The 17,995-nt window shown below is 42.2% G+C and overlaps 1 protein-coding gene across 1 annotated transcript in view; it reads right to left on the reverse strand.

Moving 5' to 3' along the window:
- Nucleotides 1-17,995, reverse strand: part of SYT6 (synaptotagmin 6) — a 474,646-nt gene that overhangs the window by 137,907 nt on the left and 318,744 nt on the right. The window contains exon 2 of the mRNA XM_066600083.1: nt 9,750-10,101. Within this exon, the coding sequence (XP_066456180.1) occupies nt 9,750-10,101 (352 nt within the window). The remainder of the gene's footprint in view (nt 1-9,749; nt 10,102-17,995) is intronic.

Here is a 17,995-nt window from a genome sequence, read left to right on the forward strand (position 1 = left end):
AAGACACAATGTAATTACTCTGCATCAGCAAGTTCTCTCCCTGTCAGATATTTTAAAACAGACTGGGGTTTCAAGATGGGCTGTTCAAGCTCTTTTGAAGAAGCACGAAGAAATGGGCAATGCTGAGGACCGCAGACGCAGTGGTCGACCAAGGAAACTTAGTGTAGCAGATGAAAGACACATCATGATTGCTTCACTTTGAAATCGCAAGATGTCCAGCAGTGCCATCAGCTCAGAATTAGCAGAAACCAGTGGGACCGAGGTACCCCATCTACCGTTTGCAGAAGTCAGCCAGACTTCTTTATAGGAAAATAAAGAAAAAAAAATGCATGCCAAAAATGTAAAATGCCATCCCAAAAAAGCTTGTAAGAATGCATGATTTTCATCCAAAAACTGGCTATTCCTACTCTACATAGTTACACCTATGTAAGGCTACTCTGACACTGTAGTTTTCCCTCATCCCTCAGCAGGGAATTCTTTTTCCCCGCGGGGACGAAGAAAACATCTGCCGCATGCGGCAGATGCGTTATTCATCCCCACGGGGGACATGGCAGCGGCAGACTGGTAAGTATATTTTTTTATTTCTTAATTTTTTTACACTAAAATGTTTGTTTTTCAGGGAAGAGCTTATATTTAAAGCTCTTCCCTGAAAAACAATTATAGGGTGGCGGCAGACCATTGTTTTCATTGGAGCCACCGGCAGCAGCTGCGGCTCCATTGAAGACAATGCATGCATTCCCTACGGTGCACGCATGTCCTATCTTTACAGGCACGCGCCTTTAAAACACGGACATGTGAACACCATAGAAAATGCATGTGTTGTAATAGAGGAGTGTTTTTGTGAACGTGTATGCACGCACAAAAAACATGCTCGTGTGAAGCCACCCTAAAGCCCAGGACCAAGCATCATAAATTTACTGTGCTTGGTCCTTAATGGGTTAGAAAAGACATAGGGTCCTTTTAGATAAGCCTTTATATAAGTGAGAACGACTGAACGATCAGTATTTAAACCAAGCAATAAGTGAATGAGCCAACGGTGATTTTCATTACTGCACATAATGAATGACAAAGGAAAAGTAAATGATTATCTTGATTGTTTGGTCGTTGGCTGCGATTAGACTGAATGATTATCAATCACTTTTGCTCATTTGAAAGATTTTTTGAACGATAATCGTTCAGTCTAAAAGCACCCATACCTGGAAATGAATCCCCAGTTATCTGACACAGGGCACTTGTGGTCACGGCCTGTTTTTGACTAATCGAGTAAGGGTGGCCTCATACGTGCGTAAGTGCATATACGCTCATTATTGCATTGGCGCATTTTACTGTAATTTATTGCACTGCCGAGATCACTCACATCATCGTGGTCCCAGCAGCGCCATGTTTTTTTTTAGTAGGTGGGCCAGCCTACTAAGTAGGCGGGCCAGCTGACTCAGTAGACCCAGGTGGCATCATTTAACCTCACAAAATTGCGCAGTTCCATGCAGAATCTTGTGCTGACAGGGGCCTTTGGTGGGCATTTGCACCTGAAAATAGCACATGTCATGTTTTTTCCCCACTCTCGAAATGCGCAGGTTAACCACAGGTGGAGGAACCTATTGAAGTTAATGGGTTCTATTTGCTGCGCATTTGTGGCCGCAAATGTGCTTGTGTGAGGCCGCCCTAAGAATAAGGGCTCCCACCCACTGGCGTTTTTTTTCTCCACTGTGATGCGATTCTAAAGTTAAAGCGAGAAAAATGCAGGCAGATATCCCAAAATCGCTGGGATATTGCTGCGACATCGCCAGTCTTTTCAATGGGGCCAGCGGTAGCAGCGCTAGCCCCATTGAGAAGATATGGAGAATGCCGCTGACTTCTGCCACAGCTGTAACAGGAGTTTCCTTCATCTCCGCGGTGACCGCGGGGATGAAGGAACCCTCTGTCACAGCTGTGACAGCTGTGACAGCTCTTGCAGAAGTCAGCGGCATGCTATCCCATTGCTTTCAATGGGATCGGCACTGCTGTCGTTCCCATTGAAAGCAGTGGTTTCTGACAAGCCCCGCAGAATCATTATCGGAGAGGGGCTTGAAATATAAGCCCTTCCCAGATAAGCATAAAAAAGTGGTTAAAAAAATAATAAAAAAGTTACTCACCTCTCCTGCTGTCAGCCGCGTCCTCCGGCTGGCTCCCCAGCACTGCTACTGAGCTCTTTTAGCAGATGGGGATTTAAAAATCCCCACCTCTTGAAAGGGCTGTGCAGATTGGCTGAGGGCTCAGCCAATAGCAGCTACTGCTTAGCTTTTGGCTGAGCGCTCAGCTAATGGCAGATAGCTCTTAGCTATTCATTCATGATTATTATTATATATATTATTATATTAATATATAATTATTTTTTTAACCACTTTTTTATGATTATCAGGGAAGGGCTTATATTTCAAGCCCTTCTCCGATAATCATTCTGCAGGGCTTGTCAGAAACCACTGCTTTCAATGGGATCGACAGCAGTGCCGATCCCATTGAAAGCAATGGGATAGCATGCCGCTGACTTCTGCCACAGCTGTGTCAGCTGTCACAGCTGTGACAGAGGGTTCCTTCCTCCCCGCGGTCCCCACGGGGATGAAGGAAACTCCTGCCACAGCTGTGACAGCTGTCACAGCTGTGGCAGAAGTCCGAGGCATTTTCCATATCTTTTCAATGGGGACAGCGCTGCTGCCGCTGGCCCCATTGAAAAGACTGTCGCAGCGATATCGCTGCGATTTCTCGCACTGCTCTGCGAGAGTTTTCACTTACTCTCGCAGCGCAGTGGAGAAAACAGCGCTAGTCGGTGGGAGCCCTGAGATGAACATGAATTTTGAACATCACAAGCATGGTGTCATCAGACAAGATCATCTAATCAGATGAGTTAGGCCTCATGCACATAGCAAGTTACGGCTGAACTTCCACAAACTTTCAACTGGTAGATTACACCATTCTGTCCAGAACACATGAAAGAAATGAGACTAAGGGACTCTTCACATAGGCGTGTTTTTGTCCTGTTTTGCAGCTGTGAAAATCATGGCGGCAAAACGGGATGAATCGAAAACATTGATTTCAATGGTTTTGTTTTCACTAGTGAGATCTTCGCGCGTTATTACTAAGCACGAGAAAAGATAGCACTTCCCCTGTCTTTCTCGCATGTAGTTTTTCCAGTCTTATCTTCCCACAATTTTTTTTTTCAAACTCGCAAGCAATAGTGAGGAGTTTGAATAGTTAGGCCTTAGTCAGACGGGCGTTTTTTTCGCGCGATTTGCGGATCGCATGACGGATGCGCATCCTCAAATCGCGTGACCGAAGCGCGCAAGTCGCCCGCAAATCGCCCGAAAATCTGCTCCTAGCCGCGTTTCATTAGAAATGGGCCGGAGCTGTCCAGCGCAGTGCATTCAATGGAGACGGCAATACAGCCGTCTCCATTTAAAGCAATGCGCTGCGGGCGAGCCCGGGATGAATTGTCGGTAAGGGCTTAAATATATAAGCCCTTACCTGCAATTCATCCTAAAATGTGTTAAAATAAAAAAAAATTGTATACTCACCTTCTGCCGGCAGCCGAAGCTCCGCGCGGCCGTCCTGCAGTGGGTGTGAAGGGGGTGTGAGTCAGACCTGCCCCCTGATTGGCTCAGCGCTGAGCCAATCAGAGGCATGCCTCACTAACACCCATTCATGAATTCAAGAATGGATGTGAGTCAGACCTGCCCCTAAGGCAGCAGTCACTCACCCATTCATGAATTCATGAATGGGTGTGTGAGTGTTTTCAGCCTCTGATTGGTCAGGGCTGTGACCAATCAGAGGCAGATCATTCAGCAGGCGGGGATTTTAAAGCCCCGCCGGCTGAATAGTGCCGAGAAGCAGTTCAGGAGAACTGACAGCGGCCGCGGCTGGACTCCGACTGCAGCGGAAAGATGAGTATACAATTTTTTTTAATTTTAACACATTTTAGGATGAATTGCAGGGAAGGGCTTATATATTTAACCCCTTCCCGACAATTAACCCCGCGCACGCCGGCAGCCCATTGCTTTTAATGGAGCGACTGTATTGCCGCTCCATTGAATTCAATGGGCAAACATCGTTCTTCTCTGCCACAGCTGTTACAGCTGTGGCAGAGAAGAATGATTTGTCTTCTATATGTTCTCAATGGGGTCGGCGCTGCTGCCGCCGGCCCCATTGAGCGCATATACAGAAGAGAACAGGAATCGCAGATCGCAGATAGGTGCGATCTGCGATTTTTTTTGTTCTATAATTTATCGGACGAGCGCATAAAAAGCGCTCATGTGTCCGATACCATTGCAAAGCAATGGTTTTAAAAAATCGCCGGACGCATGCGCATGCGCAAATCGTGGCTAAAAACGCCCGTCTGACTAAGCCCTTAAGAAGAAAAAAATCAGTTCATGTGATAATACACTTCACATGGGCGTATTTACATGCGTTTTTGCATACACAAAACTTTTATGCGCAACACCCAGAGTAGAGCCCATTGATTTTAAAGGGTTCCCTTACATTTCCAATTTTTGTACGCATGAATAAATGCAGCATTCTCTATTTTCCTATGCGTTTGCGCAGGAAAAGAGAACATTTAAAACTCATGAAAACATTGGCCATTTCAATGGCCGAGAGCATCGGTGTGTGCTTTTCTACACCCGCAATTGTGCACGGCTTGTGCGCGCAATTGTACAAAAAATATAGTGAGTTACATCAATGTGCAAGAAAATACGCCATGTCCATTTCACAAAAGCGCATGCAAATACACTTGCGCTCGTGTGAATCTGGCGTCAGCAGATACTATCCTACAAACAACTCTTTTTGTAAAAGTTTCTTTCTCCATTCCACTTTTTGCCGTAACCTGCGCTATTATCCGTTCTCATTCCATGTAAAAAATGGAAACTGGCTTTGCATGCATTATATTGAATGCGTATTGTTGTGTTGTAATACCAATGAGCAGGAATTTATCAGCCTTGTTGCAGGGCGATTAAGTCCACTAGATGGCGATGCAAGACATCATACAAATGTGCATGCAAAGCGACAACGTATCTTTTGATTAATGACTATAAAAGCAGAAATCATGATACTATTGAACTACAAGCTGCTGGGTGACAGTGAGTTATGAAAGAAATGCATTGATATGGATCTGCCATGTGCAGCGCATAGAAGAAGCCAGAACCTTCTTAGAAGTTTGCATCCCTACTGTGAGCAATATTGAATCACAGAGCATTTTATTAGACCTTTTTGACACCAATCAACAGAAAAAAGACGAGGTTTAACCCATTGATGACTTTATTCCTTTTCGCCTCCCAAAAGGTATTTTATTTTTTGCTCTTTTATTGATTTCTTGACCCTTTTCTTTTGAAGCTGTACATTTTCATGTTGGGGTACATAGGATTGTAGATGTATATGATAAAACCAAAAGTGTGTAGGATTCCGTGAGAGAATCCCGCGTTGCCTGCACTGTCATCACGTCAGCGAGTCGCACCCTGATATTAGAGAGTGCTTCTTCTTACAGAAGTATGGACATTGATGCAGGAAGAGACAGCTAGATTCCAGCGTTCACGTGCTGTACTAGGAGAATGCTGGTCCCACATGGGCGTACTTGTATAATTTGTACGCAATTTGCAGAGAATAGATCCAACTCATTTTTATGGGTTTGTTCACATGCTTTACTTTTGTGCACATTTGCACACCATAGACTACATAGAAGCCTGTGGGGGGGTGTTGCTCAAATGCTTGGCCAAAATGCAAGGAGATGCGCATCACACTGCACATCTGGAACTTATTAGGCTAAATAGCTATTTAAATTAGGGCGTGGCTATGTTCTGCGCACAAAAAAAAAACATGCCCAATGGGCGCAAAAAGTACAATAAAATTAGCCGATGCATGCACAAAGAAAAATCATGTGCAATTGCACAGACACTCCTGTGAAGGAGCCCTTAGTTTAAGTCAAGATTTTGTCGCTTTGTGAAACTGTCGCTGTGGAACCTCAGCAGATGATTGATGAAAAGTGCACATCTTATGATGTAGACTTGTGTGTTCGATTGATAGAGGCAGCTTGTGTGGATGTAAGATGATGTGCGGCATTAAGTTTGTTGTAGACACTATGGTAATGATGAGTGAGTGTAAGGCATAGTGTGTATATACATATATATATATATATATATATATATATATATATATATATATACTGTATATATATATACACACACACATCTTAGCCTGCCCTCATGTGTATACATTATATAACTACACACTATGCCTCACACTCACTAGTAGCGAAAAATTACAGTATAATGCGCGGGTAAATCAACCTCATGGGATTTCCTGCAGAATTTCTGCCCGTGCCCGCCTGCATAGGATTACATTGTAAAATGCAATCCTATGCACACAGCCATGATTTGTACGCGTGAAAACACACGCGGAAAACAAAACACGGCATGTTCTATTTCTGTGTGGGTCTCGCATGCACTGGCTGGGCGGCAGCCGGCACATCACAGAGCAGAGCAGATGCGGAAGCAGGTGAGCCGCACTGGTCACTGCAGGGGAGCGGGTCGCATCCCGCTGCAAGAATTCTAACAGCGGGATCTGACCCAGCCATCTGCAGGTGGCCTAAGTCCTGGGAGAATGCTGGGTGAAACTGTGCCTGGCATGGAGGGTTAGGGTGAGGATTGGGGTTTATACTGAAACCAGCCCTAAGTGTAACCCTCCATCCCAGCATGAAGTTCATCCCCATGCTGCTAGGACCTTCAAGCCTTCACCCTATCAGTAGATGGGGGTGTGAGAGGGGCGTTCCTCCTGTCAAACTCCTAGCTTCAAGTGGCGTCAAAGTACAATAATACCGAAGCAGCCTTCCCGGCCATCGGACTTTGAGCTACAGGTCATTATTATTGGTTCCCGGGGAGTGGGGAAGACCAGCCTGATGGAGCGGTTATCGGACGACACCTTCTGCAAGGCATGCAAGTCCACCATGGGTAAGAGCCGGCGGCGCGGGGCATGCTGGGAGTTGTAGTTCCTCTGTGGTAAGCCTGGACGGTGTGTACTGACAACACCGCGGGGCATGCTGGGAGTTGTAGTTCCTCAGTGGTATTCCTGGAAATATTTTCTGGTGTATAAGACGACTTTATAACCTGGGACGCCCGGGGTGTTTTTTTTTACGGCGAGTATATCCCAAACTCTACATTTTAACTGGAAAAGTTGGAGGTCATCTTAGACGCCTAGTCGTCTTATACGCCAGAAAATATGGTACATTTCTGTATTTAGCTGTAGCAAAAATAGCTGTTACAACTAAAAAGACAAAATGCCAATATCTCTAGAATTAAAAAAAAAACTATTTCTAAACTTTGCATCTTACTAATATTCGAGCACTTTTATATTTTGGGTGGAAATCTTTTTTTACATGGAGATTCAAGAAGGCAGGAAATATATTAAGTTCCATCTATTATTTCTACATAAATTGTTAAACTGGTAACCTTAGAAGTGCTTCAGTTGGGATTTCATTAGGAAATTCCAGAAGACATTCGATGAATGTGCTGAAGAGATTAGGAAGCAGCTCTTTAAAGAATTGGTGAGCAGAGAAGATGTCACTTTCACTTACGTACACTGCATGAACCCACCTGAAAAACAACTTAATGGCAGCTAATGTTATCTGACAGCTTTCCCCAGGTCTAGTATTACAACATCCTCCCTGGGACATAACTAAATTAATGTGACTATAAGCATGTCGACAGGTTAACTTGCTCGAATTACAAGATGGCAGTGACAGGTCTTGTGCCGGACATTTACAGCAGCGGTTACATGTCAGTGATATTTGCACTAATGCAAAAGTCAATGAATATCACTGTGCAAATGGGAAACAAAAGACGTCATGTTTGGTGGAAGTGTACACATTGTTCATTCATCTACAGGAGCAGAACACGATTATATATGGAAGATAGTTAAAAAGGTTACATAAAAAGGTGTTACATTGTAGCTCTCCAGCTCGAAGGTTAGAAATGATGATGGGAGACTCTGCAGGGAAATGACTATATAGACCTGGCAGAAGCTGAACCTTCACCTGGAAGGCTCTGATGCAGCGAATGGTCCTTTAACACCAATCGAGAGCCTCATGATTCTCGTTTCCCCAACCAAACGAGCTGGTGACATCATCACTACCTCGTTCATGTGGCCTGTTTAGACAGGCAAATCATCGTTGGGAATCGTGAACTTCTGGTTCAGTGTTTCATGTTCCTATGTGTAATCCTATGTATTTGGACTCAACGAGAAGCCAACAAGCCAGTGATGATTTTTATGCCGGCTGAAGCTGAATGACGAAGAAGAAGCCCACGATTCTGATTAGTTACTCAGTCGTTGGCTCATGTTTAAACTGAACGATTATGGTTCACTTTCGGTTGAGCGATTTTTGGAACAACGATCGTTCTGTCTAAACGTTAAGTCTTCAGTGTCCACCAGTTGGCTTACAGTAGCAGCCAGATAACACTGCAGAGTTCCCTGCTGCCGTCTTAAATATTGGGCAGGAGAGCCCACATTCTTAAGGAGTGAAGCTCTTGCATGAGATGATGAGTAGTAGATGAGGGAGTAGCTGGTAACTTCAGGCTATTTTGGAGTGAAAATCTTGCTAAAAAAGAGATCCTATTAAACAATCTGATCTCCCATTACATAAGTGAGGCAATAAGATAAAATCTTAACTAGGGCATAATAATGTAAGTTCTACAAGTATACCGCACTATTTATTTGTATAATATCTCTCCAATGTATCTAATTCAAAAACTGAATGTATACCCAACAAGCTGTATCTTATATTAGAAAGTCACGCTGAAGTGTATCTAACTCTTTAGTGCCCAGTTAGCTCTTTCTCTTGTCCTACAATTCATTCTGGCCTCATCATATAAAGCACTTTCCTCAAGTTAAAATTGATTCTTCATATAGTTTAAGTATTTTATGAAAACGCATTTGGTAGTTAGCATCTCATAAAGCGATTTTCCAGTATTTTACTGTTGATGACCTATCCCCAGGATAGATCATCAGTAGTTGATTAGTGGGGGTCTGTCGCTTGGGATCCCCATGGATCAGCTGTTTGCTGTATCTACTCTCATGTAGACAGAGCTAGAGATGCAAAGCTCTGCAAGTATTGCACTGAGCCAAGTTAGTATAGTGGGCATAGCTCCCATTGAATTCAATGGGAGCTGTGCTGCATTACCAACCCTGGCCACTGCAATATGGACAGAGCTGTCTGCTTCCGTCTTTGTTTGTACTAACAGCAGACAAAGAAAACAGCTGATCAGCAGTGATTCTGAGTGGCGGACCCACATCGATTAGCTATTGATTACCTATCCTGAGGGTTGGTCATCAATAGTAAAGTAGGGGAAAACCCCTTTAGTCTTGGAGAATGGTGCCAATTTGTTCCTTTATTTAGTACAATATTTTATCACATGGTATGGGGTTCTGACACCAAAATGGCAACCAGTAAGAGGATTCAATCCTCCTCCATTCTAGAAGGCAATCTAAACTTCTAATATTTCAGTACTACTATCAATGATAATAACACTACTTTTTAACTGAGTCAATATAGATTGACATATTAGTTGGGCAACCCTTCTATCGGCACCACATGAGAAGGTCAATAAGTCCAGCTCAGTATACATTTAGTTCAGTTAAGATGATTAAAGTTTTGATGAATGATATTGAAATATTTTAATTCATTTCTGAGAAATCTTAAATTTTGTCACAGCAAAGGAATAAGCACAAAGTCTTACCTGGTAGAAGAAGCTGGCTCGGTGGTCTGTCTCTGTATCCGGGTGCGACGCATGATGTGCTCTTTCATTGACATCTGGACCTCTGCTGGTATGTCTGGTGAGGTGTGGCTGATTTTAACGGCTGCTTCTAGGAAACCCAAGTTGCTTGCATCCTTAAACTTGTCAGCCATGACTTCTTTTTCGTTGGTTATCCCACTGTAGGTGGAGACGTTCTGAGGGGCAGCCGGGTTAGATGATACAGCCTTGTTCCTCCAGGGCACCCACCACAGCTTCCAAAAGAGAAAGAGAAAAACTGCCACCAGGGCCAGCCCACACACAATAACTATCACTGCAAGGAGGCTGACGGACAGGTCTACAGGAGCAGGAAAGCAAGAAGTGACATTGACAGAGAAGAAGGGGAGGACATGAGACAACACCAGGGACAACAGAGAGACAAAGGGAGGGGAAAAAAAGAATGGTTGTGAGAAAAAGCGTCAAGGTTTGAAGAAAACAAAAAGATGACAAAACTAAGTTCTTAAGATTAATTAAGTGGGTGTCTGAGCGCTCAAATCATGTGTGAAGAAATGAAAAACGAAATGCAAACACTTCATGAGCATGGTATGACTATTCACTTATTTGGGTGATAGTGCTGGAGGTTTTCCATTTTTGAATTTAACACAATTCCAATCAATTAAAATGTTTCCTAGAGGAATTTTGCTCATATAGGAAATGCAACCCTTTTATAGCTCCAAGTGAAGGAAGGAACACACCTATGTGTCTCCATGGTAACAGACTACAAACAAGCCTTGTGTAGTCAGATCCGATCTTGCAGTCATGTCTAACTGCCTTTCACCTGCCACCTCTAGGTTAACAGCAAGAAGGAATATATTGAGACGACATGACTGTAGGATTAGACTACCTACACAAACCTTTTGCTTGTAGTCTGCAACCATAGAGATCAATAAATCAGCATGAGAACTGTACACACAAATTAGTAGTATATTTAAATTCTTTTTTCATTATAGTTGCATTAGAGCAATGAACATTAGTTACAGCGCTCTATATACCCATTTAAACTACACAAAGTCTACAACGTCTGCTTGCTTGTCTCAAACAGCATAGTACTAACTGCGGTGACAAAATGATACAAAAAGTTTGGTTTTACTTTTGCAAAAGTTTTCATAAGATGCTTTAAAGGATTTTGCTAGAACATCCCTAAAAGCTAGAAAAAGGCAAACATTTTTTCTATATATTATCTGTTTTTTTTAGTACAAATTTAGAAACTTAGGGCGGACTCACATGGACGTATTTGCACACAGTGGATAGAACAATATGCTGGGGATAGAACTCATTGTTTTTTTACGTTTTTGAGCGCAAAAAAACAGAAAACAGCATGCTCTATGTGCTGTGCGCATTAAACTGTGCAATTTTGCAGGAAAGGAACACATCTAGAACTAATTAGGCTAAATAGCCTTTTAAATTGCTCTGCCAGCACCAAAAGTACAGTTATATGTGCAAGAACACGTGCATAAAAGACTTAACAACAGCCCAAATACGTTGCGCTACCATGTGCATTTTTGCGCATACGCCTGTGTGAGTCCAGCCTTAAAGTGCAGATTCGCTTAAGGAGTATGTTCACATGGTGGATTCCATGTGGAAACCATCTGTAAAACTGTAGCAGAAATCTGTGGCTACACTTCTGTGGTATTTGCCATGGATCCGCAAGCGGATTAAGTCCTTCCAATGGGCAAAAGTTTTGTGTGGAATTTCCAACGCATTCCTACACAAAAAGTGACATGTCACTTCTTCCTGCAGGTCCATGAAAAAATGTGTCACAAAGTCCACAAGCATATTTCGCCCACTAATTTCCTAAGACCCTACCAACACCCCTGGCTACTAGTAATGCACCGTTGGGCAACGTAAGACAATGTTCACATAGTGTTCTTCACTGTGCTAATTCCACATCAAAACCACAGGAAAATCCACATCTGAAGTCTCCCATTAGTTTTGATGGGAATCCGCTCTCTAGTGTATGCAGTGTGGATTTCTTCTGCACACAAATTGAAATCCAAACTTGAAATGCGGAAGAAAGGGGACATGTTACTTCTTAACACGGATTCCGCATTGAAAAATAGAACAAAGATTTTTCCCATTGACTGTGCTAAATCTGCATGTGGCTCTATGGCTTTAAGGGCTTCTGCAGACGAGCGTAGGCATACATAGAGCACAAAAACGCAGAATGTAAGGGACTCATTAAAAAATCAATGGGTTCACGCGATATTGCGTGCGTAAAAACACGAGCAAACTTGCCCGTCTGCAAAAACCGTAAGAAAAGAAAATCCATGTCAAAAATCTGCAGCAGCGGCATGGACTTCATTTAAGTTTGCCCCGTGTGAACAAGCTAAGAGACCCAGTGATGAGTTGGACAGTTATGGATGGAACGTCGCCAGCAGCTGTGAAAAAAGTTGCACGAAAGGGCCCCAAACTGAATTTTTACCCAGGGTCAGTGAGCCTTTAGCTACACCCCTGGGCTTTGAGCAGAGCTACAGAGTAGCATGGCCACAGTGCAGCCGAGATCTGTGGCTCGAAAACAAATTGATTTCCAAATGGCTGCACATCTTTGCAGGTGAACAGCGGCTTTACATGCAAAATTGCGCAGCCAATAATAAATGTGAAAGTGTGCCAACATGCTGTTTAGCACATATTTCAGCTGCATCCCGGCTGCCCAAAAGCCACATTGTAGGCTGTTACCCTCAGATGAGCAGATCCTAACTCCACAATGTAGGAACATTATAATTTAAAAAATGTTATATTAACCCCTTAGTAACCGCCAATATGCCTTCTTATTGCAGTCGCCAATGGGCTTCAAACCTGCACATACACCTCTCTAATGCAGTGGCGTGGTTGACTACTGACAGCCAGGTTCCTGCTGTAACTGCCAGGAACATAGAAGCTTGAGTTCCTGGCAGTTTAACCCCTTTTTGTCACAGTCAATAGCAACTGCAGCATGTAAAGAGATGACAGGGGAAGGGTTCCATTTGTAACCCATCGGTACCCTGGAATGCAATTGCAAGGTTCTAATGGGTACCCATGAATTCTGGAAGCCTGACAAAGGCCTCCATGTCTGCCATGTAACTTAGCCTATTAGACCCTGCCTCTAGTAGAGTCTAATAGGCTTTGTAGAATGCCCTACCTAAGTAATGCAGTATACAATCCTAACGTTCCAACGATCACATCTTCAAGTTCTTTTGTATGACCTAAAAATAGTGTCAAAAAAGTTCAATAATGTTAAAAAAAAAATGCAGCATACAATAAGTGCTACCGCGTTCATAACGACCCAGGTAATAAAAATATTTTGTGACTCATCTTGCTTGGTGAATGCTATAAAAATTATTTTAAAAAGTAATGGCAGTGTTTAATCAGTTTATCCAATGTTCTCTTTACTTAAATTAGCAACATCTGCCTGTCGGAAACAAGCTCCGAAAGTTTGTCTTACTCAAGAAACTTAATTGTACCAACTTGGGCAGACTCTTAAACTGCATATTTTATGCCATGGCAAGGACCTGCGAGTCCAGCAGCCAGTTTGTTATTTGCACCATATGTTCATGGGTCCCTGCTGTTTATTTCTAAAGAGATTGTTTAAAAAGAAAAAAAAAGTAGTGCCAGACTTGCTATTTTTCCTTTGTTCACCTTCCAAAAAAATGCAATAAAAATCAATCCAAAGGTCACATGTATATTCAACTGGTACCAAGTAAAAGCTGCAAAAGAAAACAAGCCCTTAGAGCTCTGTAATAGAAAAATAAAAATGTTCTGGGCCTTAGAATGCAGTGACATCCTTTTTTGTGCAAAAATGTTCCGGATCATGTTATTTCTACGAAATGGTGAACAACAAGAAAAGAAAGCACAAAAACAATGATGCAATCCCTAAGGGTTTTTTTCCATTTCCTCTGGAAAAAAAATTGCTAAAAGGTATACAACGCATTATGTGTACCCCAGAGTGGTGCCATTAAAAATATATAACTCATCCCCCCCCAAAAAAAACAAAAAAAACAAGTCCTCTTACAGCCAGGTTAACAAGTTATCGCTCTTGCAATGATATGATGAAAATCGCTTGGTCCTTAAGACACGAAATAGGATTGTCACTAAGGGGTTAATTCATCAATTGGTCGAGTGGACGACGACTGTATCTTTGCCTTGATACAGGAAGACTTAGCTACACCTATGGTTTTAAGTATTTAGTTCTATGGACTTTAGCATATCTAATATTAGGATACGTTCACACAAGATGGATTTTGGAGTGGACTACAGCAGATTTTGTTCTGTGGACTTGGGTTTTGGCATAAATCTACACCAAAATTCACATCAAAATCCACATCATTTGGTGCAGAGTTTATAAGCCCTGTCTAGTTGGATCTACAGGAAAATAAGACAAAAATATTTATCTACATTAGATTTTTATTATATTACCAGTAATTATTAGGAAATTGTAGTACCAGTGTTTCTGGTAACACAATGCGTTACACAGCTCTGCTGCATGCACGTCACACAGACAGCTCTGCTATATACATTGTTCAGCCCATACAACAGGGATCAGAAGCAGCACAGTACTGTGATGAAGTCACTGTCATGCTCTGCCCCAGATCACATGACGGTGATGTCATCAAAGGTCCTTCATCGCCAGTGAGGAAGTTACATGCTCCGCCCCTTATCAGATGATGGTGATGTCATCACAAGTCCTGCATCCTTGTGCAGATTACGGTCGGACTACAACCCCCCCGTGGCCTTAGTTGCTATGGAATACTAACAAACACCGAGCCAAACAGTAGCCATGTGTGTACAGGACCTGTGATGATGTCACTGTCCTATGATCAGGAGGTGGAGCATGTAACTCCCTCACTGGGGATGAAGGACCTTTGATTACATCACCATCATGTGATTAGTGCCAGAGTATTTAAGTCACACACAAACCTATTCACTCACACACGGACGGACAGGTTGTCATTAGTATTTTGATTCCTTCCCTCCTGTATTGTAATGTTCATTTATATAGAATGTCAGCATTTAGGAGAGCACAGACATTATCTATATGGAAAGTATATGTAATGTAATCTATATATATCTTAAGGCTCTTTCACATGAAGGTATATCGGTCCAGCGATTCCAATGCATCAGATCACATGGCCATACTCCCGTGACATAAAAGCGGCCTCACTGCTAAACTCCATCCCCCTTTTCTCCTCCCCTCTGGCTGATTGCAATGGGAGGTGGCGGGGCAGGGGCGGAGCTAAGCTCCCTCCCCACCCCTTGCCTGCAGCAAGCAATGGGAGGAGGTAGGTCAGGGTTGCACTTAGCTCTGCCCCCTTTCCTATCCCTCCCATTGCAATCAGCCAAAGGGGAGCAGAGAGGAGGTGAGTCGGCGAGGGGGAGGGAAGAGGCAATGGCATGGCGGCCACGGTGTATATGCTCCGGGACCTATGTTGTCTGAACGGGTGTACAAACGTTAGATTTGTGCGCATGTTCACAAGTTTTTACACTTCACGTCGTAGTGTACATCAGCCGGTCATGAAAGCGGCGGCTGATATAAGCTCGTGTAAAAGAGCCCTTAGCCTGATGGGGTGTTGTTGGTTATCGAAAAAACTCTGCCCTCATGTGTATGCATTATGTAACTACACGCTCACTCATCAACCCCATAGCGTCTACAGGGTGGGCCACGGAAAATTACTCCAGTACCACACTCTCATGAAATCTGTCTAAAGAAAAATCTTTGTTGCCCATACTAACCAATCACAGTGCAGCTTTCATTTCTTACACTGCTGAGATAAAATGAAAGCTGCAGTATGATTGGTTGCCATGAGCAATACAGATTTTATTCCAGACAACCTTCATAAGAGTATTATGCTGGGCTAATTTTCCGTGGCCCACCCTGTACAACAAGCTTCACTGGAATGTTGTTTACCGGGAAATATTTTAAATAGATGCGCTAAGAATAAAAGAGAGGGGGCTTCTGAAAAACTCCACCAGTGTCTACAAAAGTAGGTAAGTGGAGTGAAAGCAAAGGAACGGCCATGTTTCTTTGCCCTGAGTATTTTGTGTGTTGATGTCTTTGTATTATAAATATTATTCCTAATTCCACTGAATCATTTTCCTGAGTGTGGAGATTTACATAAATTCTACAGTCGTCATCCTGGAACCGGCTTTCTACAAGTCTAAAATATATGAATCTTAGCCTGATGTGGGGCAGTTTGTTATCAAAACAACTCTGCCCCCATGTGTATGCATTATGTAACTACACACTGTGCCTCCCACTCACTCATCATCACCATAGCGTCTACAACAAACGTCATGCCTCTCATCATCCTACATCCAGATAAGCTGCCTCTATCAATCCTACATCGTAAAATGTGCACTTTTTCATCAATCATCTGCTGAAGGCCCTATTCACACAACTGCATATATGCAGCTATTTAGCTGCGTCCAAAAATTGGGCAAAAATCACGGCAATCTGAAGTATTGGATTCCAATGTATTTATTCAGATGAGCAAATATAAGCTGCGTAAAAAAAAGTGCTGTCAAAAATAAAACTTCAGCAGCCGTTTTTGGTCACCGATTTTATACACTGTGTCCAAAGATGCATGGGCAGGGGGTTGGATCAGATGACCCTGGAGGTCCCTTCCAACTCTACCATTCTATGATTCCATGAGATAGGTCTTGCCCTATATTTGGCCGAGATATGCTGGAAGCTCCCATAGACTTCTGTGGGAGCTTAAAAAAAAGGGAGGGGGATGGAGTTTAGCCGTGTCCAATGCTAGGAAATGAAGACAGGCTCTAATTAACCATCAGTAGTCATTCCGAGGATTTCTGGAAATCAAGGAAATTCCGATCTGTGGCGTATTATTTTGCCGATACACTGCACTCGTGTGAAAGGCAAAAAATATGCAGCTAAAGATTGGGACTCGATCAGGGCTATTCTTTATTCATGCGATTTTACAGCGCGTAAAGCGGAATGTAAAAACGCATAATATTGTCGAAAGAGGCTGATGTCCCACAACAGCGGTTTTACAAAGTAGCAAAATCTTAATTTAACAAATTCCAAAAGTTAAGTCCCGTAACATCCTGGTATTGCCTAGAACATATAATAACGGAGTGAAGTGCCGAGCTGTGCATACAGAGAGAATGAGACAACAAAGAGACTTCTATGTTGGTTTGTCCCTTTGTTGTATTTTGTGTATTAAAAATAGCTGACACCTCTGTATTATAACTATTATTCCTAATGTCACTGAATAATTTTCATGAGCATGGATATAGATAGATAGATAGATAGATAGATAGATAGATAGATATGGGATAGATAGATAGATAGATAGATAGATAGATAGATAGATAGATAGATAGATAGATAGATAGATAGATAGATAGATATGAGATAGATAGATAGGAGATAGATAGATAGATAGATAGATAGATATGAGATAGATATGAGATAAAAAGATGAATAGATATGATATAGATAGATAGATAGGAGATAGATAGATAGATACGGTAGATAGATATGAGATAGATAGATAGATAGGAGATAGATAGATAGATAGATAGATAGGAGATAGGAGATAGATAGATAGATAGATAGATAGATAGGAGATAGATAGATAGATATGAGATAGATATGAGATAAAAAGATGAATAGATATGATATAGATAGATAGATAGATAGATAGATAGATAGATAGATAGATAGATAGATAGATAGAGAGAGAGATAGATAGAGAGAGAGATAGATAGATAGATAGATAGATAGATAGATAGGAGATAGATAGATATAAGATAGATAGAAGACCTATGAACAAATATGCCAATATATTGTATGCTGTCTCCATACATTGCACAGTATGTTTAATGATATTTTCATATGTAGAATGATGTTCTTTTTTATTCATTACTATATTTATTCATTCTCTTTCCCATGTTTTGCATGAAAAATAGCTTCTAAACCAAAGCTTGCTGTTATTGGTTATTAATCTTATATCTTATACCTATGCAGCAATGGCTTTTTCCTAGCAAAATCCTGCTAATCCTTCTGGTTTGTCTGGAGTAACACAGCTGTTGCTGTCCATTTGTATGAATTAGGTCATTGCTAGGAAAACATCCGCTATGCACAATCCGTTCTCATCTCTTTGCTGTTATAGGCTTGTATTTGCAGCCTGTGGTTGGTATTGAATTAAGAACTGTGGAGTTACATATGTTGCTGAGCTCCCCTCTGAGAATCTGGA

Source organism: Eleutherodactylus coqui, chromosome 4, assembly GCF_035609145.1.
Source record: "Eleutherodactylus coqui strain aEleCoq1 chromosome 4, aEleCoq1.hap1, whole genome shotgun sequence".
Taxonomy (NCBI): Eukaryota; Metazoa; Chordata; class Amphibia; order Anura; family Eleutherodactylidae; genus Eleutherodactylus; species Eleutherodactylus coqui.